This window comes from Chenopodium quinoa, unplaced genomic scaffold (assembly GCF_001683475.1).
Source record: "Chenopodium quinoa cultivar QQ74 unplaced genomic scaffold, ASM168347v1, whole genome shotgun sequence".
NCBI lineage: Eukaryota > Viridiplantae > Streptophyta > Magnoliopsida > Caryophyllales > Amaranthaceae > Chenopodium > Chenopodium quinoa.
Window position 1 is genome coordinate 1921595 of NW_018742455.1, and position 23394 is coordinate 1944988.

General features: G+C 34.0%; 3 protein-coding genes across 3 annotated transcripts; 1 reads left to right on the forward strand and 2 right to left on the reverse strand.

Moving 5' to 3' along the window:
* Nucleotides 1-1714: 1714 nt before the first annotated feature.
* Nucleotides 1715-4718, reverse strand: LOC110718386 (NAD(P)H:quinone oxidoreductase-like). Its single transcript, XM_021897222.1, has 3 exons — nucleotides 4426-4718; nucleotides 4026-4220; nucleotides 1715-2238 (listed from the first exon to the last, which is right to left on the reverse strand). The coding sequence occupies exons 1-3, from the start codon at nucleotides 4520-4522 to the stop codon at nucleotides 1934-1936; spliced, it is 597 nt and encodes a 198-aa protein (XP_021752914.1). The 5' UTR covers nucleotides 4523-4718; the 3' UTR covers nucleotides 1715-1933.
* A 3952-nt stretch (nucleotides 4719-8670) lies between these two features.
* LOC110717641 lies at nucleotides 8671-10557 on the reverse strand. The gene is made up of 4 exons (XM_021896397.1): nucleotides 10239-10557; nucleotides 9974-10131; nucleotides 9533-9884; nucleotides 8671-9431 (listed from the first exon to the last, which is right to left on the reverse strand). The coding sequence occupies exons 1-4, from the start codon at nucleotides 10555-10557 to the stop codon at nucleotides 8671-8673; spliced, it is 1590 nt and encodes a 529-aa protein (XP_021752089.1).
* A 6413-nt stretch (nucleotides 10558-16970) lies between these two features.
* On the forward strand, nucleotides 16971-23357 carry LOC110718390 (phosphatidylinositol 4-phosphate 5-kinase 6-like). Its single transcript, XM_021897227.1, has 7 exons — nucleotides 16971-19217; nucleotides 19431-19598; nucleotides 20104-20269; nucleotides 20991-21391; nucleotides 21572-21675; nucleotides 21779-21863; nucleotides 21990-23357. The coding sequence occupies exons 1-7, from the start codon at nucleotides 18097-18099 to the stop codon at nucleotides 22276-22278; spliced, it is 2334 nt and encodes a 777-aa protein (XP_021752919.1). The 5' UTR covers nucleotides 16971-18096; the 3' UTR covers nucleotides 22279-23357.
* The last annotated feature ends 37 nt before the right edge of the window (nucleotides 23358-23394 follow it).

The following is a 23394-nucleotide window of genomic DNA, read 5'->3' on the forward strand; positions in this document are numbered from 1 at the left end:
CGGCAAGAAATAGGCTAACATAGGCTTTGATTTTACCAAAAAAAAAAAAAATATCATGTGGCTTCTCCATTGATCTCATCATGATGTAACCATCAAACAGAACAATTGATATGATGATGGAAATTGTTGAATGAAAAAGAAAATTTAATGAAGAATCAAAGTTTTGGTATTAGTTAACATAAACCACGCACGAAAACCACTGCTCCCTTTTTTTATTTTTTATTTATTTTTTATTTTTCTAAAATACAATAACTTTATTAGGGTTTAAGATAATTTATAGTTCATAAACAAGAGTTCTACTGGACATAAAATAGGAATTAAAAATTATTTTATTTATTTTTCCATAAAATATATTTTATAAAATCGTAAAATATTTGGGTATTACACTCTACCCTCCTTAAAACAAGTTTCGTCCTCAAAACTTAAAAAAGAGAATTTTAGGGTATTACAATCTACCCTCCTTAAAAAACAAGTTTCGATCTCAAAACTTAAAATAGATGAAAAATAACTTACTTGTAAATTTAAAAAAATGTAAAAACTAAATCAAAATTTTCTGTATAAAATATATAAATAGAGTAATAAAATAGTAGGGGTATTACATACAACAAACATAACTAAAACGTGTCAACTAAAAGAAACGGAGGAAGTATAAAACGAGTTGGTACTCCATACCAATTACCAATACTTGATCCAATTGTCCTAATTCGAAAGTGAACCAATTCATACTTATATAAGTTATATTGTTGTACGGGTTAGTGATTTAGCATGTATCAAACTCTATTTTAGGGCTTGTTCTCATACACTGAACTCAGCTGAACTGAACTGAATTGAAATGAGTATTTTATAAGAGAAGGAAATTAGGAGCTTAACTGAAATGAAAATAAACGTATGAGAACTGACCCTTAGTCTCAACCTAACTAAACCTAACTAGCCCAATCTAGTGATCCAAATTGACACTTCACCATAGAGACATAGGCCCTGTTTTTATTTACTTTACTGAATTGAACTGAACTGATTGGAGCTGAGCTGAACAGAACTGAACTGAAGTGAACTGAATATTTTATGAGAGAAGGAAATTAGGAACTGAACTGAACTGAACTAATTGGAGCTGAAGTGAAGTTACTGAACTGAAAATAAGCTGAAGAAAATAGGCCCATATATAGTAGTGTGAGAACCGAAATGTACCTCCTCCACCTTAAAGAATTAAAGCACTTATACTTTTATTTTGAATTTTTACTTTGACAAACCACAACTTTTCTTTTGTTGATACATGATTATAAGTTTTATAAGATTCAAATTAATGTATTGACAAATTTGACTGTGTTAATTATTTTAAAATGGGGGTAATACGTTGTTATTGATACGAGTAGTGTTACAAAACAATAATTCGATGTCGAATGCAGAGGTATAAATTCAACTTTTCCTGCTAAACCAAGCCATAAGGTACATGGATATACTTTATTTTCACTTTTTCTTTTTAATCCTTGGACTATAACTTTATTTATTTATTTATTTTTTGAAACCCGACTATAACTTTTTTTTTTTTTTTTTTATGAATAACCCGACTATAACTTTATTAGTACTCGTTATTTAAGATAAACAGATTGTTTAAAATAAAAGTGATATTTGATTGAAACATGTAAAATAAGTACAATAATTATCCTTACAAATTCAACATTTACAACAATAAATTTAACATGAAATTACTTGATCGTTCAAAATTGATTCGTCGTACTAGATGATGCAATTGTCACGTTACTACATTCAACATTACATAACTCTCGAGTTTAAAGCAAACTAATGTGATAGATACTAATACATTAACCAAAATAAGGTAATTGAAAGTAGACTTGTTTATCCTTGAACAATCTCTAACCCAAGCCGGATTGAACTAAACTTGATCAGAACGACCCATTTGAAACCTTGTAAAACGCTATTGAGATTTGCCTTTGATAAGGCGGAGTGTAAATGCCTTCAATGCAAGGAGCATTTCCAGCAACCTTTGCCTGAGATCTTCATCAATCAAGTCACCATTAACATCAAATTTTTTAGGAGGTAAAACAGAATTCACAAAGAATTCAGGCTTGTTGATGAAATGAATGTCAAGGAAAACTCCGATTTGGCGAAGATGGTATTGCCCACTTCTGCTGCTGGCTTGCACACTGGCTACTGCTGCTGGCTTGTCTGCCCAAGCGTTTGGTGGTCTTGATGCCCAATCTAGTGCATTTTTCAATATTGCTGGTACAATGTAAAGGTTGAACATAAATTAGTTACTTTACTACAATTATAAATTGTAATCAGTATTAGTTTAGTGAGGTATAAATGGTATAATGCATAAATTCATTCATCAATCGACAAAAATATGAAAGTAGACATAATAATAAACTTGATCATATTTATGTATTAAACTAGTCATTTGGACTGATTTTATGGTTTGATTTGTTTTATAATACTATATGGTTGCTAACTTGTTGAGTCATTTAGTTTGGGTCGGACACAAGCCGGGTCATATTAGGTTATTAAACTAGTCATTTGGACTGATTTTATGGTTTGATTTGTTTTATAATACGTATATGGTTGCTAACTTGTTGAGTCATTTTGTTTGGTTCGGGCACAAGCCGGGTCATATTAGGTTATTTACGAAACATTTTACTAGTGTTACGAGTTTTGATGAGTAGGTGTTATGAATGGGTTGGTTTATGTGTAAGAGACTAATCATGAAACTTTTCTATCTGATTAGTCAATTAAGATGATCTCAATGGGGGTCAATTGTTGACAATTCTAATTATAAAAAAATCACTTGTAGTCTAATTAATATTAAATTATTAATTCATTCTAAGTTTAGTTCAAATAAATTTTGATTCAAAGTCAAAATTGGGTTTTTAATTAACAGGTTTAGTAAATTTATATATAGTTAATTTAATAGGATCGATTTTCTTTTATCGTATAGCTAATAAATAGGGATGACAATAGGGCGGGTCGGATGCGGATGATGATACCTCCATACCCATACCTGCCTAAAAATCTTATACCCATCCCCGCCCCACCACCCGTGGCGGGTACAATATCCATATTCATAGCCGCTCCACCGAGTACAAGATAGGATCCATCCCCACCCCATCACCCACTTGGATATTCATACCCACCTCATCCCCGCACCAAAATTGTCCCAAACCCATTGCCATGATGCTCTATTGTATCACATTAATGACAGTTATACCAAATTAGGTTAAGAAAATTGGGACTTTCACTATTCAAACTTATTGGGTATTAGGGTATATTAAGTTTCATAAGGGTGAGTTTATCCGCAGACTCAGACCCAGACTCTAGACTTTGCTACATCAACTTTCCCTTAACTTTAAAATGTTTTTTTTTTATTATTCAGATTTATACAGGAGTTTCTCTAAATTCACACATTATCCCAAGACTCACTCCAGACTCACTTATCCTCTCAAAAATATATTTATTTATTTATTTTATATATCTTTAATTATTTTTTAAAAAAATTATTATAAACATTATTAATATTAGGTGATGAGTTGGCAAGAATTGGTTGGCTAATGAGAAAATATTGCAGCATTTTTGGTCACATGCAAAGTGTGGAGAATAGTTTTACTTTTACAAACTCACTCCACGCTTGAGTCTTGAGTGAGACTCTACTCAAGACTCACTCCAAGACCCCTTATAAACTCACCCTAAGTTCTAAACTCTTCTAAAAATAATATGGTTTAGGAATAAGACGGATATGGGGCGGGACTACTCTGAAATTCATACCCACCCATCACCCATGACGGGTACACATTTTATATCCATCCCCGCCCCATCACCCGCCAAACCTCCCTCTATCCCCGCCTCGCCCCACCCCACTTGAGTGGGGACGGAGATGAGATGGGTCTCCCATTTAACCCGACCCATTGCCATCCCTACTAATAAAGCTTAACATTTAAAATTCACATAGCATAAACTAAACTAAATGTACTTAAAAACATCAAGATAATAATTAGGAAAGTGATAGAAATACTTACGTGTGACAGAGTAATTATAATCAGGAGTAGCAAAAAACACAGCATCAGCTTCACGAATCTTGCGTCTAAACTCTTCAACCAATGGAGGGTAAGTGCCATTCACCTCAAGGTCAACATTCAACATTGGCAATTTTGATAGGTCTAGTTCTTCCATTTCCATTCCTTGTATCTCTGACTCTGTGCACATCTTCATTGCTGTAAAACAATCACACAATCAATAATATCGATCATATTCAATTTTAGTCGAAGATTTTAAATACTACCTCCGATTTTTATTAGTTGCAACTTTAGAATATATCTCACAAATAATAATTCAAAATTACAAGTAAAAAAAGCCAGAGGTAATAGAAAGAACAAAAAGAAACGAACAAGTAATATATTAGCGCGATTAAAAACATACCTGCACGAATGATGCCTCGATTGGTAGAAGCTTTACGAAGAGAGCCACAAAGAGCAACGACCTTAATCACTGGTTTCTCTTCCATTTCACTTCCCATTTTCTCTTTTTAATTAGGAATTGATTTATGTGAAAGCTTAATGTTTTTTTTTAAAAAAGTTTAGATCTTATTGTGTAGATTCATGGCTTTATATAAGGGAGGGAAAATGAAATAAATAAATAGATGTGTCAACCAAATATGATTGAGATTCGTTTTGTAGCCAGTCGCTGAAGTGTCAATCTAATGGTCAGAGAAGTCCGAGGATTTTTCTATTTTGCTGACCTATGCGATGATGTGGCGTTCAATCTCAAGTGCGTGATTTTTTAGTTTTTAATTTACTTGAACTTTCTTAGAAATTGGTGGTTTAATGGCAAAAGCTAAACGGGACGCACGATAAAATAATTAAAAATAGAATTATGGAGTACTCTCTCCGTGTTTTTTAAAGTGTTACAGTTTGACCGGCACATAATTTTAGGCAATTTAATTGATTTGAATAAAATAAGAGATAAGTGGGTAATTAAAGTATTAAAAAATTGTAAAAGAAGGCAATTTAATTGACTTAAATAAAATAAGAGATAAGTGGGTAATTAAAGTATTAAAAAATTATAAAAGAAAGATAATGAAGTTAATAGTTTATTAAAAAGTAATGAATGTGAGAGAAAAGATATCATAAAAAAGTAGTATTGGGTTTGGGTGAGGACCATGAGAGGAGAGAGATATACAGTAATATTTAATATTTTAATGTAGCTTTTTGCCAAAAAAAGAAGTGTAACACTTAAAATAATACGGCCGAAAATGAAAAGTATAACACTTAAAAAAACACGGAGAGAGTATTAACTTTAAAAAACATTAATTACACTAAACGATACGTAATTTTGGCATGCATTTTCAAATTAATACAGAGTATTATTTTAGGATATACTCTTTTCGACCACAAAACTCATTTTCTGTTTGGATAAACCAAAATACAATGTCAATTTCTATTTAAGGTTGTATATTATGACATTAATACCCATTTTTTTTTAATGAGTTTCCATTTTTTTCCTTTACTTTTTGTACTTTTAATATCAATTTCCAACACTTTCTCTCTATATCTTTTCAATTATTTCTCAACTACTTTTTCTTTGGAAAATTTGCAAATTGCAGCCATTTAAAGTTCATATTTTGCAAATTGCAGCCATTTAAAAAATTAATTGCAAATTACAGCCTAAAAGTTCGTATAAAATTTTAAACTGCAGCTCAATTCAACTTTTTTTATCGGTTTACATGTCAAAAAATATTCGGTTAAGGTTTTAGGGGCCATTTTAGCCCTTAAGGACCCGAATTGAGCTCGAAATTAGCAAAAAAATAACATAAGTGTCTCGATTTGCGTAACAAAAATGTATCGATTTGTGGGTAATTGTAAAAATGAGACACTTACGTTAATTTTTTGATAATTTCGAGCTCAATTCGGACCCCTTAGAACTAAAATGACCCCTAAAACCTTAACCGAAGATTTTTCGACATGTAAACCGATGAAAAAGTTAAATAGGGCTGTAATTTACAATTTATACGAACTTTTAGGCTGCAATTTGCAAAAAAAATTGTAAATGGCTGCAATTTGCAAATTTTCCTTTTTCTTTCCCTTTATCTCTCTCTAACCCCACATGCACATATGTATTTTTAATCATTGATTATAAAGAATTCATAACTTTCTTAATTTACACGTAAAAACCAAAAAAGCATTTGTATTAGGGGGGTGGAGGGAGTGTCTTAAAGGGTTGTCCAATGCCTCTAGCGCATTCGTTAGCAAGATTCACATGTAATTCACTTTACATCTTAATCCCTCCATATTTTACTGCTTGGTTTATTTCTTTGGATATATAATTTTAAGATAAACAATAGAAAATACTATTTTATGACAAAAATGACATTGGTTGAAGAATAAAAAAACAATTAAAAAGCAAAAATTATTATAAGTGAGGAGGAGAAATATGAAAATTAGATGTGAGTAGATCACTAAGCTAGTTGAAGGATAATAGTATGTAAGAATTTCAAAAGAAAAAAAATATAATAAAAACGGAACAAGTAATAAAATACGGAGGAATTAATTCAAAAAACATTGGTAAAAAATAAGTATAATGAATAGTGTCAAAAACCCTGATGGAGCACTTAAAAAACAAATTGAGTAACAAACTAGATACATCGAATAAGTTTATATCACATCAAACATAAAATTGTACTCCACTGATTTTTTTAAGTGTCTTAAAGTGACATAGCGCACATCTGGTGTAAAACTTTGTCCAATAATATCTTTTATTATCAATAACTTTATAAATTATAATAACTGAATATTAATAATTTACGTACTCATTAAGTTGATTCTTAACAAATATCCACAAGACTACATTTTTTTAATATAATTGTAAATATTGGTAAAGTAGGTCTAATAAAAAGTTCCAAAACTCCTAAAGTCCTAATGGGTCACTTAAAAAATAAATAAATAAATAAAATAAAATAAAATAAAATAAAATAAATAAAAACTACCAATGTTTGGATTGAAGGAAATGGAGGGAAAGAAAGGGAAGAGAAATAAAGGGATGGATTCTCCTTCATTTGGATAACAAATGAGAAAGGAAGAGAATTGGAAGGGAGAGAAATGAAGGGAAGAAATTGTAAGAAATTAATCTCTCCAACAATGGAGAGATTTGGAAAGAAAACTCATCCTTCTTCCCTCCCCTCCCTTTTACCTCCCCCCCTTCTTTTCTTTCCCATTTCTGTATCCAAACACACCGTACAAGATATCTAATTACATCAAATAAAAAACAATGTGATAACATCATAAAACTTACGTGTACAATTACTACAATTAAGCTGTAAGGATGATTATATTAAATTACAGAATTTCCTCAAATAAAAAAAAAATTAATTTTTTTTTTTTACAGAAACTACAATGATCATATTACTAAAATTATTATGAGAAATTCTCATTGGTAGCAACAAACAATTGCACATTCTCATTGGTAGCAATTTTTTTTAAAAAAAATCTCTTAAATAGCATTTGTAATCTAATTACTCTCTAATATAGCATTATTTTACTAAAACTAACATAATTAAGTTAATTGGACTAACCATAGTTACATAATTTCCCTCCAACACAATTAAAACGATTTCCCTCCCCCCAAAACTAGGGTTCTTATATAAAACTCCTATTTCCGCAATTTTTCTAACTTCCATCTTCTTCCTCTGAATATTGTTTCCCTCTTCTTCTCTGTAATTTATATGTTGCGAATTAAGCTAGTTGCAATGGTGGAAAAGTGAGAATACAGCCCCAAACAGCAGGGTCCGCGACCAGGCCGCGGGAGGAGGCAATGAGCCGCGACCAGGCCGCGGACAACACTGCTGCCTGGGCTGAGCAGTAGCAGGCAACAAAAGGTGTCGCGAGCAGGCCGCGAGAGGAGGGGTACGGTCGAGCCGCGACCTGGCCGCGGACCATACTGCCAAGGATGAAATGATGAACAAAGGTCGTGTAATTGAAGCACATCAGCAGCAAGTTTGAATTCGGGGAGTGAGCATGATGTTGCTCCCGGTTTGACAGTGACTTGGGAGTCGGAGTATGGTGAAACTGTGAAAGGCTTACAACGATGTTGTAGAGATGATCCTAGATGCTGGTCACACTAACACTATTTTGACAGTATGATTTTGGTTATGCCCGAATGATTAAAGAAAAAGACTACGAGTATAATTTTATTGATGTGAAGAGCAGAGCTAAGGTTACTAATAATTGAAGCACATTTGTTAATGGAACAAGAGATTAATTTTATTCACCTGAAAAGGCAGTTGCTGTAAAAATATGCCATTTGAATAAAAATAATTCGGTGGGATTGAAGCTAAGGAACATACCTAAGCTTTTTATGCATTGGGGATTCTCTCATTAAATCTGCACAAAAATGAAATTTTAATTTCACATTATTCTGAACTCTAATGTCTCTACTCTAGCACACTTGATATAATCAAGATAAACACAAAAATTGACAAGAATTGACATTCATATATAATCAACAAACTGCCATTTTCAATCCCAAAGATGATAGAATATACAAATGATCCCAAAAACAGGTGTTGACATTCATCCATAACAAAGTTCAAATTGAAATAAACCACTTGTTCAAGCAAAAAACATATTGCTCAAAAAACAGAATATCCACCATGTTTACTCAACTAATAAGTTATTGCACTTTTCTTGGTTGTGATGCAAAGTTACAAATAGCTCCCCATCTAGCGACTATAGATGGTTGTGGTTGAGATGCAACCAACCTTGCACTTTGTCTGGTGTTTCTAGGTGGAGAAGGATTAAGCTGAACATTAGTAGCCTGAGACGATGCATCCTTTTTTGTGTTCTTTTTCTTTCCACCCCATTTTTGCTTTGCAGTAGCTCCTCCCTTACAAGTCTGAGCATTATGGACATAATCTTGACACTTGCTGCACCTAACAGTCTTAGCTCTCTTTCCCTTCCTTTCCTCTGTATCATCTTTCTTTCTGTTTCTGCAAGGTCTCCCAATTCCTCTTTTTAACTCAGGTGGCATTATCTTTGGCACATTGAACTCAGGCCACTTTTGAGCATCAGGTATGGACTTAATCCCATTTGCATAGGCTGCCTTGTACCTTTTGACAGAAAACCACTCATCCACAAATGCATGAGGGTCAAGCTTTGAATCTAATATAGCCCTCATTCCATGTCTGCATGGAATTCCAGAAATTTGCCATTGACCACAAGCACATGTTTTCTTATTCAAGCTTACAGCAAGATATGACTTACCCTCAAAGACCTCAAACTCACCGGCAGAAGACAAGTAAGAGTGGCAAGTTTTTGAGTTCTGACATAGCTTATGAACCCTTTGCACTATGTTTGGACAGATGTCAGTCCTGCTCCACTCCTCACACTTTTGCCTTCTTGTTGCCAATCTAACCATGGTATTTCTTCTAATACCTACCAAAAGTAAGTAAATTATGAAACATAAGTAGCCATATTAATGCAAGTAAGGATAGGTCTAACAAGTAATGCAAGTAATACCCAAAATAAAATTGTACCTTCTAAAAGTGTAAGGACTGGTTTACATCTGTCAATGCCAAGAGTGGCATTAAAACTCTCAACAAAGTTTGACTTATTAGAGTCACACTTTGTTGCAGTGTTGAACTTATGCTTTGTCCACCTAGATTGTTCTCCAAGCTTTGCAAGCCACAATTTTCCTCCTTTTCCAACCTTGTCCATTTGCTCCATTGCTTTCTTAAAGGTAAATTCTGAATAGGCACCACATGCTTTCCAAAACAGAGAGAGAATTAGTGGACCTGGAAATGCTTTCTTCCAATTGGAAGCCAAATGTTTGGTGCAGTATCTCCTATCAACATCTGGCCAGACCTTGTCAAGTGCAGCTTCAATACCCTGTTAATTTGGCAATCAATATCAGTCTAGATAATGCAAAAAAAAAAAAAAAAAAAAAAAATTGCAATTTAACATAGATTTATAGCTACAGAAGTATACCTTTTGCCTATCTGAGTAATGCACCAGTTATCTCCTCTTCCAGTTGCTCTTAGTAGATTTCTCAAATGATGAACAAAAAAGCTCCATGTATCTGAATCTTCAGTAGACACAATTCCCCATGCAAATGGAAACAACTCATTGTTCCCATCTAATGCAATAACAGACAGTAGAACCCCCCCTCCCCATATTTCCCTTTCAAGTGAGTTCCATCAACTCCCACAAAACCCCTAACTCCATCCCTTAGCCCATCCAAACAAGGCTTAAAAGAAATGAAGATTGTGACAAAAGCCAATGGCCTGTCAACATGAGTTGCTGGATTCCATACACAAGTAGCATATGAACCAGGGTTAGTTCTCCTAATCATCTCACAATAACCAGGAAAAAATGCATAAGATTCATCAAAGCCACCATGTATCTCTATTAAAGCCCTTGCTCTGACGCGATACAAAGTACTAGTAGCCATTTGCACATTGTATCTATTCCATAACAAAGCATTCAAAGCCTTACCATATATATCATTAGTAGCTCTAATGTTTTCTAACAGTACTCTACTTGCCCACTTTGCAGTTACCATAGGGTTTTTTTTTATCTCCAAACCCAAGCATGTGTGATCATGATTTTTAATAGACTTGATAGCCCAAGTGAACCCATCTGTCAGTTTGGAAGCATGGAGCCTCCACTCACAACCTTCTGCAGAACAATACACTGTGTATATGGAATTAAAATTGCCCTATCAACAGCAACAGAAAACCCACATTATATGCAATAATCTCTAACAACATCTCTTAAATGTTGTTTGTCACAAAAAAAGTTGCCATGGTCTTAGTTCTATTCTCCCATCTTCTTCTCTATCAAACATTTCTCCATTTTTATAAAGCTTTGCAAAGTAATTCCCATCCCCATCATCTTCTATATCATCATCTACCCAAACATCATCTTCATAAGGGTCATAGTTATCACATACCACCATATCATCAACATCACTTAGTTGCATATCCTCTTCATCATCTAAAGTTTCAGCATCACTAGAAGAGCTATTGACTTGTCCAGAATGGGTGAATGGTGGATCTTCTTCTTGGTCAGAGTCCATATCCAAATCTTCAAGTGAAACTATGTCATGTGTTCCACCATTAGATATAGACATTGAACTACTAGCAGCTAACAACCCTTTTCTCCTAGTTGTTGTATTTGGCACTTTCTTTCTTAACACTAGTGTTTTAGAGGATAAGGATGAAACAGGTTCAGGTTGCAATGGTAGTGGAGGGTAATCAGATTTTTTTTATGTTTCCTTGGACTTCTTCTGACCACTCTAACACCTATGTCTGCTTCAATCTCAGGCCCATTTTCAGGTTCACTAGCACTTATGTCAGTTGCAATCCCTGATTCAACTCCTTCTGTGTCCCCGGTTTCAAGCCCCAACCAGTACTCATATCCCCTTCCCCTCCCTCCAGTACCCCTTCCTCTCCCTCTACCCCTTCCCCTCCATCTATCTTGGCCCCTTCCTCTCCCTGTACCTCTCCCAACCCTCTCCCCCTCCCTCTCCCTCTATTACCAACTAACTGAACATATGCATTTAAATTATCCTCATCCTCAATTGGTTGATCCCCTAACTTCACCACACCTCTATATTCACCCCTACCCCCACACCTCCCACCTCTAGTTTTGACAGTACCTTATTTTGACTCAAATCACCCATTTCATCCAAGTTAACAGAGAATGAAATACCAGCAGATTCTGCAACACCTTTCATTTGTTCCTTAATCTGTCTTGCATTCCTAGTTGTTCTTAAAGCCTTAGCATCTTTAAAAATTTGACTTGGACTATTAGCATCATACACTCATATGTGTATCTCATTCTTTCCAGCAAAGTCATAGAACATCTTCATTAAGTCCTTATCACTATTAAGATAATGGTAATTTTTGTTATGCACATATCTAAATGTAGGGAATTTGGGCATTTCAATACATCATTCAACGGCATAATCCCAATAATCTATGATCACATCGATAAGGTTTGTCTTATCGATGTCCTTGACAACAACATCTACATCACCACTTCTAAACTTGAATTTCAACACAATAGCATCACCCATTCTGCATTTATTAAACCAAATACACATCTCAATTCAACTTGCAACATTAACTCAATAAATTCGTAACATTCAACTAATTTTGGACAGAACTAACAATCCTAAAAATACACAAGAATTTCTCCATTACAACCACACGAATTCACGTATAAAAACCCAAAACAAACCACACACCAATTAACAATAAAACATACCCTAATTTACCAGAAAGATTAAAAATTTCAGCACATAAAAACCCAGATTTCTCAAACAATCATCCATGGAAAAAACAGAGCAATTATAACAACAATACATTTCAATTAAAAAAAACAGAAAATTTAGGGTTCAAATAGGATGACATACCTTCCCAAAGTCAAAATTTAGCACCTTGGAGAGATTAGGATTGAAATTGGTAGATTGATAATTGTTGTTTAGCACTCGAAAATCATCAACGCAGCAGCACAACTACGTTCGAAAGTGTTGAACGGCAAAAGTCTTCAATGAATGGGCCTTTTTTAATTGATCAGTGGGAGTGCATTTACAAAATTAAAAGGGGTATTTTAGTCCATTCCATATTATGTAACCATGGTTAGTCCAATTAACTTAATTATGTTAGTTTTAGTAAAATAATGCTATATTAGAGAGTAATTATATTACTAATGCTATTTAAGAGATTTTTAAAAAAATTTGCTACCAATGAGAATGTGCAATAGTTTGTTGCTACCAATGAGAATTTCCCAATTATTATTAATACTCATACAAAAACAAAATCAAAACTCTTAGTTCTATTTGAAATATGGATAGCTTTAGAGTATGATGCAAATCAAGTTTAGGGTAGCTCAACTCGACTCGTTAACATGATCGAATCGAGGTTAATTGAGCTTTGACTGAGTTGAGGTTTGACCAAATTTAATCAAGTCGGTCTTGAGTAGCTTGTAATTTGATTCGTATTTTAGAACTCCGTACTTAGAGTGACATCATTCTCTCTCTTTTAATTACGTCTTTTGAGAAATATACATATGGTGATATGAGTGCATAAATATTATTCTAATGAACTTTTGAGTCGAATAATGAAATGCTCGGCTTGACTCGTCAACAATTCAAGTCAAACTTACACAAGTCGAGTTTTGACTGTCTCGAGCTCAAATAGCCCCCGAGTCCGTTATCTCGTCTCACAAGCATCCTTATATAGGCTCCTAATCTCCTATTCAAATGGAATCTAACATTTTACATTCTTATTCTTCAAACATAGTCATATGATATCTTATTAATTTTGTCTAAATTTTTAATTTTCTAATACGGGTATGTAGTATGAGATATGTTAATTACATTATAAAATCGGAAATATAGAAAACATAGGGGGTATCATATTCAACCTTTTTTTTTTCTTCTGAAAAATCATATTCAACTTGTTTATCAGAAGATTAAGAAATTTCTATTGAAAATATGATACCCTCTAGTGAAATTTCTATTGAAAATATTTTGAGTATGATACTTTGATACCCCCTCTATTAAAAATATGATACCCCTTCTATTGAAATTTCTATTCAAAATAGTCAATATGATACCTTCTCTATTGAAACTTCTATACCCTCTATTGAAATTTCTATTCAAAATATTAACTTTTCAACATGAATATCAATATATTAAGAAAAAACAATCAAACATTGTTATCAAATTAAACAAGTATAAATTAGCAATTTCGGACATCTCTCGAGCCACACACTAGTTGCAATTTTGCAAATATTATAAAACGGACGTAAAATAAAAGCATTGCAGTTATTACAAAACGAAGGGAGTAATTTTTTATATAAACATAACCAAATTTTAATAGTTCAAATTGTGCATTGACAAGTGTTAAACCCTTTGTGTTTGTTTTTTGATGCAAAAACCCTTTTTGTTTGTAGGTAAAATAGAGTGGAAGAGGTATATAAGTTTAAAAAAAATTTACAAACAAATTAGGTCGATCGAGAAAATTAAAGTTCAGGAAAAAAGAATGTGAAAATATTGTGTAGAACGGACTCCTATGAGTCCGGTCATACAAACAGAAAAAAAAAAAAAAAAATTTAATTGTCAGAAATTAGATAATTATGGTTAGATATTAAGTTATAAATATCATATATTAGATTAAAAGTGTCAGAAATTAGATAATAATGGTCAGATGTTAGATTATAATTATCAGATTTTAGATTATAAGTGTAAGATATTAGGTTTTAACTGTCAGAAATTGAATTATAATAGTCAGATATTATATTTTAATTATCAGATATTAGATTGTAATTGTTAGGATTTAGATAATAATTAACAGATATTAAAATAAAAGTGTCAGAAATTAGATTATAATAGTCAGAAATTGGTTTATAAGTATCAGATTATATTTAAGGGTTCCGCAGCACAATAAACAGCCAAATTTGACGACTCGAATTCCTCCCACTGTTCAACAGAGAGAGAGCTGAGAAGCTGCTTCGATAGTATGGTAGATTCTAGAATGAAGAACAAAAAGAAGAGAAACTTTCGTTTGTTCGGTGGTTGTTCCTGTGTATTTTGTGGGGTCGCCTGCGTCGAGAAATGGATGGGGGGTCGCCGGCGCCGGGGGGATGGGAGAGGGTGTTCGTCGGCGCCGGGGGATGGGTAGGAGAGGGTAGTCGCCGACCGTAAAGTGGCTAGGTGGTGGCAGTGGCAGTGGGTGGGGATGGGTAGAGGTGATCATTGGACGGGCTTACCGAGCTGAAGCTAAAAAATTATGCCCACTTCTCGGGCCGGGCCAAGCTTCGGGCCCAAAATCGCCCAAAATGGTCAGGTCGTGTGGGCTTTTTCGGGCCAATATGGATGAGACCTAAAAATTCAACTAAATATGCGTAAAAATGTATTCCCAAACCCACCCCAAAAAAATTTCGAATCGGAAAATTCTGTCCAAAACCCGCCCAAAATCGAGTCAGGTCGGGATAACCTTGATCAGGGATGGGTGTGTGCATTATAAATCGGACTCACGTGAAACGGTTTCACGCAAAACCTTCTAAAAAAATAGCCTTAGACTCATTTACTCTAGTCTAAAACGACTGTCTGATAACATCAAAACTAAACTCTAGCCTTAAACAACTGATTACATCAAAATTATCTCCTACGTATTATTCGCATACTATTACTCCCTCCATTAATTTTCTTTTTAATGTATTAGTTTGAATTTTGCACTATTCACATACCATGTTTGACTTTTTCATTTTTATTTTTATTTTTTTTGCTATTATAAAATAAATACATGTTACTCCCTCCGTTTTTTAATACTTGTTTCACTTTCCATTTTCGGCTGTTTTTAAATATTTAATCCATTTTCTTTTTTGAAAATCTTTTATAATATTTAATTCATTTCTCTCACCTAGTGAACCCAACATAAATCATATTTTTTAATTTTTTTTTTTCTGAAAACTAAACCATATTTTATTAACTTCATATTCTCTCTCATCTAATTTCCCCACTACTTTGCTTTTTACGATTTTTTTTTTTAATTCTTCCACCAACCTAACTACCTTTATATTTTATTACTTTATGCAATTTTAAAACTCCGCGCATGGAGAAATGGAACAAGTATTTAAAAATGAAGGGAATATTATATAATATATTATAAGATTCCCCATAATGTTTACTTTCATAATATAAATTTGTTACAATTTTACTAATAAACAATTAAAAATATTAACGGTCAAAGTTACATCTTGACAAATGTGTCAGTCAAAGTAATGCATAAAAAATAAAAAAAAGAAAAGAAAAAAAGAGGGAGTATCCACTTCGCAAATTATAGTCGTATAAAATCTTGTTAAATTTGTCTAAATGTGAACGTAGTATTTATTAGATTAGAATTTAAATTTTATAATTTGTACAAATTCATAATAAAACATTTTACATAAATTCTTATATGCTTTTTTTATTCGAATGAGGCAAAGCTAATTACAAAGAAAACAAAAAGACATAAAACAAAAAATTAAAGTAGGCCACACCTCAAACATTCTTATATGTGGTTGCCTGGTTGGCCACACTATGTGGTCCTCTATCATAGGTTAACTTCGTTAGTGTTATACATAGTATGGATTAATCAGTCATTGTTACAGAAGTTAATTCGTTAGTGTTATATGCGTTATTTAGTCAATGTGAAAAGGGTTACGCGATCAGTGTTATAAGAATTGCTTCTTTTTTTTAATTGTAATTGGCCACATGGTATGGTTTAGTCGCACGCAAAACACACTCATATATTAAGAGTTAAAGTTATGCTTGAAAAAATGTAGAAAACAAAGATGATGTAATTTTTTTTTATTTTTTTTTTTTTTGAAGGTGAATTTTGGATTATGTGAATATTAAATAACCTTCAATTAATAATTTGGATACATATTTTGGATACATATTCTAACACAAATGCAAATGTTGGTAACAAGTGGGCTTAGCAATGGGTGGAGCCTAGCTAGGCCCAAGGAATATAAGCCCGACACCAATTCAAGCACAACGCCACAACCCACCAGGCCACCACCATCTTTAAATACAAGCAATTCACTTGCTATATGATTAAGCTATTTTATTTTATTTCATTGAAAAACATTTTTTGCATTAAAATTTGTTAATTAACAAATTATTTGTATTGCAGGGGACTGAAACTGGTACGACTTTATAATTAAGGAGGTAACCATTATAATTCACAATATTATATTAATATATAAATCCAAAACCAAAATATTGAGAAGAATGATTTATTTATTTTTTTTGGTTTATTAAGATCAAAGATAACGACATAAAAATGCAACTCCAATACACAATATCACTGATTCACTGTACAATATAATACGGGTTAGTATGATATTATTTAATCTCTTAACCTATTAACATACTTCAATATATTTATAGCTAAAGTATATTTATCATTGTGCGTTGACTTCAAACAACCTCTATCTATCATGCAGGCCGTATTCTAAACTACAATATAACTTGATCAAGAACAATTCTTGAAAACATAGTTGTATTTTGTAAAATGATACACCCAGATGCCGTGTACCTAAAAGTAGGTAGAGCCGTACGATACATTAAAAACAATTTTTATCGCTCTTTAACTCATAGCTCTAAATGAGTTCTTAGTAGAAAAATATCAGCGAGTAAGACAATTTTAGATACGCTTATTTATCGAGTTATAGGTACATCCGAATATTTAAGTTATAATAACGTCATCTGTCCATCACAATGGAGTCATAAAAGAGCAGTTAATTAAATCAAGATGACTTAAAATGCAGGTCAAAATGTAGGTGAAAACAGGATTAAAAACAAAAAAAAAATTAATTGAAGAATAATGTTAAAATTAGGAGGGATAATATGTAACAAAAAATGAAATAAAATGATGCCAAATAGTCATAAAGAATAGAGGATTTGGAAGACTAAAAATGGGAAATGCACAGCAAAGTCTACAACTGGCACCATTAAATTTCTTACATGCAAACATCTCTTCCAACTGTTTGGTATGTTAGCAGTTTTAGGAGCAGATTTCGGAGACATTTAGATGGGTTTTGTTCAATCCTTTGGTCCAAACACAGAAATTATCAGAGGATAGGAGAGAGAGAGAGAAGAGTAAAATAAATTAAAATAATTAATAAGTAAAAATAAATTTAAAAAAATCCCACAAAAATAGACATAGAAAATACAGAGCCGGCCATTGGCTCCATTTTTTCACATTTTTTTTTGACAACAAACATCATATTGCATTTTTCACACCAGAATATTCAACCCCATGTCTTAAAATCATTAATTTATATCAAAGTTCCAATCTTTTTTGAATATTTTGATGATTCAGTTATATGGGTATGTCAAAGTTTCAATCTTTGAGACAATGTGAGTTGTTATGATAACGAGGCAAAAAGAAGAGGAAAAAAGATTGCATTTTTACTTTTTCTTAGAATTTTTTTGAGGAAATTATTTAATCTAAGGATGGAGATAGATGATGGGAAGAGAGAAGAAAAAACAGGGAATTAAGGAATGAGCTGAGATTAGGTAGGAAGAGGAAAAAGGAAGATAATGAGCAAAGATTTTGCTGGTATCTTCAAGTTCAAGGTAAAGAAATCAGCCGCATTAGCAGCAAGAAGAACAAAAACCAACAGCATCTTTGCATCAATGTCTGTTGCCCACATGGACGACGAGGACCTCGCCGCCACAGGGCCCGGGTCAAGAGCCGGGCCCGGGGAGGCGTACCGAGCCGAGACGGTGTTCACCAATGGGGATTTCTATACAGGGCTGTGGATTGATAACCTTCCCCATGGCAATGGAAAGTATTTGTGGAATGATGGTTGTATGTATGTAGGAGAATGGCAAAAGGGTAAAGCAATGGGCAAGGGTAGGTTCACTTGGCCTTCAGGAGCAACCTATGAAGGGGAATTCAAAAGGGGTTATATGGATGGAATTGGAACTTATACTAATGCAAATGAGGATTCATATAAAGGATTTTGGTCAATGAATACGAAACACGGTAAAGGTTCCGAAAATTTTGCAAATGGAGATTACTATGAAGGGGAATGGATAAAGGGGATGCAAGAAGGTCAAGGGAAATATCAATGGGTGAATGGGAATTGTTATGTAGGTCAATGGAAAAATGGAGTTTTTCATGGTAATGGTACTTTAAATTTTGCTAATGGGAATGTCTTTGAAGGGTGTTGGGAGGAAGGGTATCCTAAAGGGGAAGGTACTTACAAATGGGAAAATGGAAGTTGTTATGTTGGTGTTTGGAGTGTTGAACCTAGTGAGCAAAGTGTCACCTATTACGCGGCAAGTAATGCTTCTGATACTGGAGAAGGTGAATGGGATCCTCAAGATTTGTTTAATGTTGATATGAATGAATGCAAGATTTACCCAGGAGAGGAGATTACCATGTTTCCATCACAAAAGGTGGTCAATTGGCCTAGTTTCAATGGAAAGACAGCAAGGAAGTTGGTTGATAGTAGGGCCTCGAAAGCAGGTTGGGAATATGATCAAGATGGCTCTCCTAATGGTTTGAATAGGAGAACTGGAGAGCGTTTGGAAAATTCCATGCCACGGAACTTTCGACCTATTCTACTTCCAAAGACGATCAAGAAGCAAGGGGAGACTATCTGCAGGGTGCATAAAAATTATGAGTTGATGCTCAACTTGCAGCTAGGAATAAGGTTATTACAGAATATTTCTTTTCAAACTTGTTTCAATGAATCTACTTTTGTCTATACCCTACTTTGCTTTAGTTGCTATGTAAGAGCACATACCTCTGTACTGCAGATTGTTACAGAGTCGAAAATTTCTGTTGTATTCAGACTGCAGTTACAGGTGAAAACATAGTGTTCATTAGTTGATCATTAGCTAACAGCCTTGGTATCTTTGTGCAGACATTCTGTGGGAAGACCTGGGCCGCCAATAAAGCGTGACCTGAAGTCTTCGGCTTTTGATCCCAAGGAAAAAGTTTGGACGAAATTCCCTCCAGAAGGTTCCAAGCACACTCCTCCCCACCCATCTTGTGATTTCAAATGGAAGGACTATTGTCCTTTGGTTTTCAGGTTAGCCTTGTAATGTAGGTACTTTGGATTCTTCAATTTCTTTTCTACAAAAGCAACGAAAGCATTATTGAGGATTTTTATAGCTTGTGCCCATTCAATGAAAGCATGTAATGAAAGTAAATACGTACCAAACCATGCAACTAGCAAGCCAGGAGCTTAGCCCTCTTGAGGCAGACCCAGAATATGCCTCCCAAGTCCCAAGTAGGACGAGGTCGTGTTCGGCCATGTCTTGCAAAGGCTTTCAGGGGTACGATGGGTGCCTGACTGGCTGGCAAGGCCAATGCGTAACTAGGGAACCTCTAGGAGCCTTAGCTGAATGATTTTTGTATTAAGGAATTCCTACTCATCTGTAGAAGTTTTTATCACCTGCAAAACAACTTTTCTGCTATATTGGTTTGTATTTGGGAGGACACTTAAATATCATTAACAAGTGATAATTTTAAACAGATGACTTTTAAATTATTAATCAATCGTAATCTTAAGTTTTGATTATATTTCTGCTCAGGACCCTAAGGACACTGTTCAAAGTGGATGCAGCTGATTATATGTTATCAATTTGTGGCAATGATGCCCTTCGGGAGCTTTCATCTCCGGGAAAAAGTGGAAGCTTCTTTTACTTAACCCATGATGACAAGTATATGATTAAGACAATGAAGAAATCCGAAGTAAAAGTGAGTTGCTCTGCTTCACATTAGTTAAATTTTATCTGTCAATCTAATTTGTTACCCTCAAATAGCCCTATATGATGCATAATTCGTAAGGCTAAAACGACACTTCGGGCATGTTCGGCAAAATATAGCTGTGAAGGTAGTTGTAGCTGTGTATGTAGCTGTTAGCTGTGAAGATAAATAATTTACATATGAGTGTTCGGTAAAATAGCGGTTGATTAGCTGTTACATATGAAAATTAACATTTTATTTTTAAAACTATAGATTAAATTTTCAACAGCTACCTCCAATTTCAAAAGCTAATCTTTCTAACTTTTCATAAAAGCTACCTCCACCACTAAAAGCTATCTTAACCACTACTTTGCCAAACACCCACATTTTTTGTCAAGTAGTGATTTGACTTGGTCAAACTACTAAAAGCTACCTAAAAGCTACTTAAAACTTAGCGCCGAACACGCCCTATATCTACCAAGCGTGTATTTTAGGCTGCTTACTCAAATCGCTGACAATGTTATCATTGATAAGCCATTCTTATATCATGCAACCGGGAGGCAGGAGATCAATCATGGTACTCCTCTGCCGGTATGTGCATGGCACACACTACCTTCATGTGCCCTACATTTCTCACATGCGCTAGTGGTCACCATGCTAACTGCTAAGTGGTGCTTCTATTTCTGCAAATAGTTTAATACGCCTTCTATAACATATTTTGACCCTTATGCAGGTGCTCCTTAGGATGCTTCGAGCTTATTATAACCATGTTCGCACTTTTGAAGACACTTTAGTAACCAGGTTCTATGGTCTTCACTGTGTGAAGTTAACAGGAGCAACACAGAAGAAAGTAAGACTGAATAAGCCACAGACAGTACTTCCAGTAAATCTTATGTACTATCTGCTATTTCTACTCATAGTTTTGCAACTGATGGAACAGGTTCGATTTGTTATAATGGGAAATCTCTTTTGTACTGACTATGCAATTCACCGGCGGTTTGATTTGAAAGGCTCTTCGCATGGGCGTACAACAGATAAACCCGAGTCAGAAATTGACCCAACCACCACCCTCAAAGATTTAGACCTTAACTATATCTTCCGATTACAGAAGTTTTGGTTCCAAGAGTTCTGCAGGTGATTATAAATTTGTTTTCCTTTTCCTGAAACCAGAAACAGTTGATTAGTCAAGATTTTTGACTTGTAATGCTTCAATATGCCTAAAGAGAACTTAGTTTAAAAAGTTCCATGTATTATGATATTTCCTTTGTGTTTTCTTAATAACCTTTGAATAATATTGGATATTCCTTAATGCAGGCAAGTAGACAGGGACTGCGACTTCCTCGAGCAGGAGAGGATTATGGATTATAGTCTTTTAGTCGGTTTACACTTTCGAGATTCTTGTGCAAAAACTTCAGAAGGTGAAATTTTAAATATATCTAGAATCAGATCTTTGGCTTCTTCAGTTCTTTGCCATTAGGTTATTAAGAAGTTTTAAGTATGTGCTAAACTATTTTGATGCAGGAAAAGGAGAAAGTAATAGTGACCTGATAGCACCTCGGCTTTCGAAAGTAAACGAAACAGATAAACTAGTTTTTGATCCTAACCAGTTAAGATCTTATCCAATGTTGTATACAATAAATGCTTTAGATCTTGTTAATTGTTGAGAAATTTATTGATTTACTGCTTTATACTTGGTTTAAATTCAATTTGGTAATGGTGATTTTTTTTGCAGGTGGGCATCGATTAGATTAGGGATCAACATGCCAGCACGAGCAGAATTGACAATACGAAAATCAGAAGATGGTGAATTTCAGGTAGTAGAACCAACAGGAGAGTGCTATGATGTTATCATCTTCTTTGGAATAATTGACATTCTACAAGACTACGATATCAGCAAAAAGCTAGAGCATGCATATAAGGCTTTCCAATATGATTCCACTTCTATTTCTGCTGTTGATCCTAGGCAGTACTCAAAACGTTTCCGAGATTTCATTTACAAGGTATTTGCAGAAGATGGGTAATGGAGATCAACATTCATTCCACAAAATTTAGCTTTCAGCTCAGATGCTCGTTTTACAGCCAGGATTTTCATTGTATCAGAATTTAAGCAGGCGATTCTGGCCATCAGAGCAGGCAGCCGGGCAGCATTCGGCATGAACAACATTTTAGGACACATTCCCATGACAAATTGTTTTAGTGAAAAAAAGGTATAGATTAACCAAAAAAAAAAAAAAGGAAATATAGAAGCTGCTCCTCAAAGATTATTTTAACTGTAAATTACAACTCCTAAAACTCGAAAGATAAACAGATTGGTTAGGCTGATTCTTCTTACACCTCAAAATTTCATTTTATTTTTTCTTTTGGTTCCAGAAAAATGAAGAACTTGGGGGGTCAAAGTACTAGTTGGTAATTGTACAGAATTCATTGAGGTAAACTTTTTGGTAGTATAATTTATCTAACAGGAAAACGAAATTCTTACAGTTTTCTTTATGGTTATCTCTTGTATTTTGCGATTAGATATAATTAGGAGCACATTCTAAGTCGAATTTGCCATATGACTGCTAAGTCTTATCATAATGCTCTCCCAATACATGGAAAATGAATTCATGACAAAATCACGCATGCAATCAACCAAAACAGTTGAGAACAATACAAGGTGTTCAAAACACCTAAAACATCAAACCAACAAACACAACCTGAACCTATAAGTTTCACATAATCCTTCCCCACCTTCAAATCTAGGAATAATTAAAAGAAACATTATTTTTATTGTTTAATAATTCAACTATTACATTCTTATAAAAATACCTCAGGTTTACCTTTACCATTTTTTCTTCCAAGTATAAAAATTCTGACTGAAGATTTGTGTGACAGAATCATTGAAGTCAACCAAAACAACATACTAGTATACTACTCCGTAGTAATAAAAGTTTATATAAAAATATTGAGCCACTAAACAATATTGTAATAAAGTAAAGATGAATGGCCTGAAAAAGTTGAATCCTCGACAGAATTCTGATGGTGAACGATTGAGATCCACTTACAGAAAAGAAGGAAGAAAAGACGGAAAACAACTAGGCCAGTGATGTTTTCCATTTTCTTAAGAACGTAGTTGAAATTTCTTTAAGGGGGAAAGC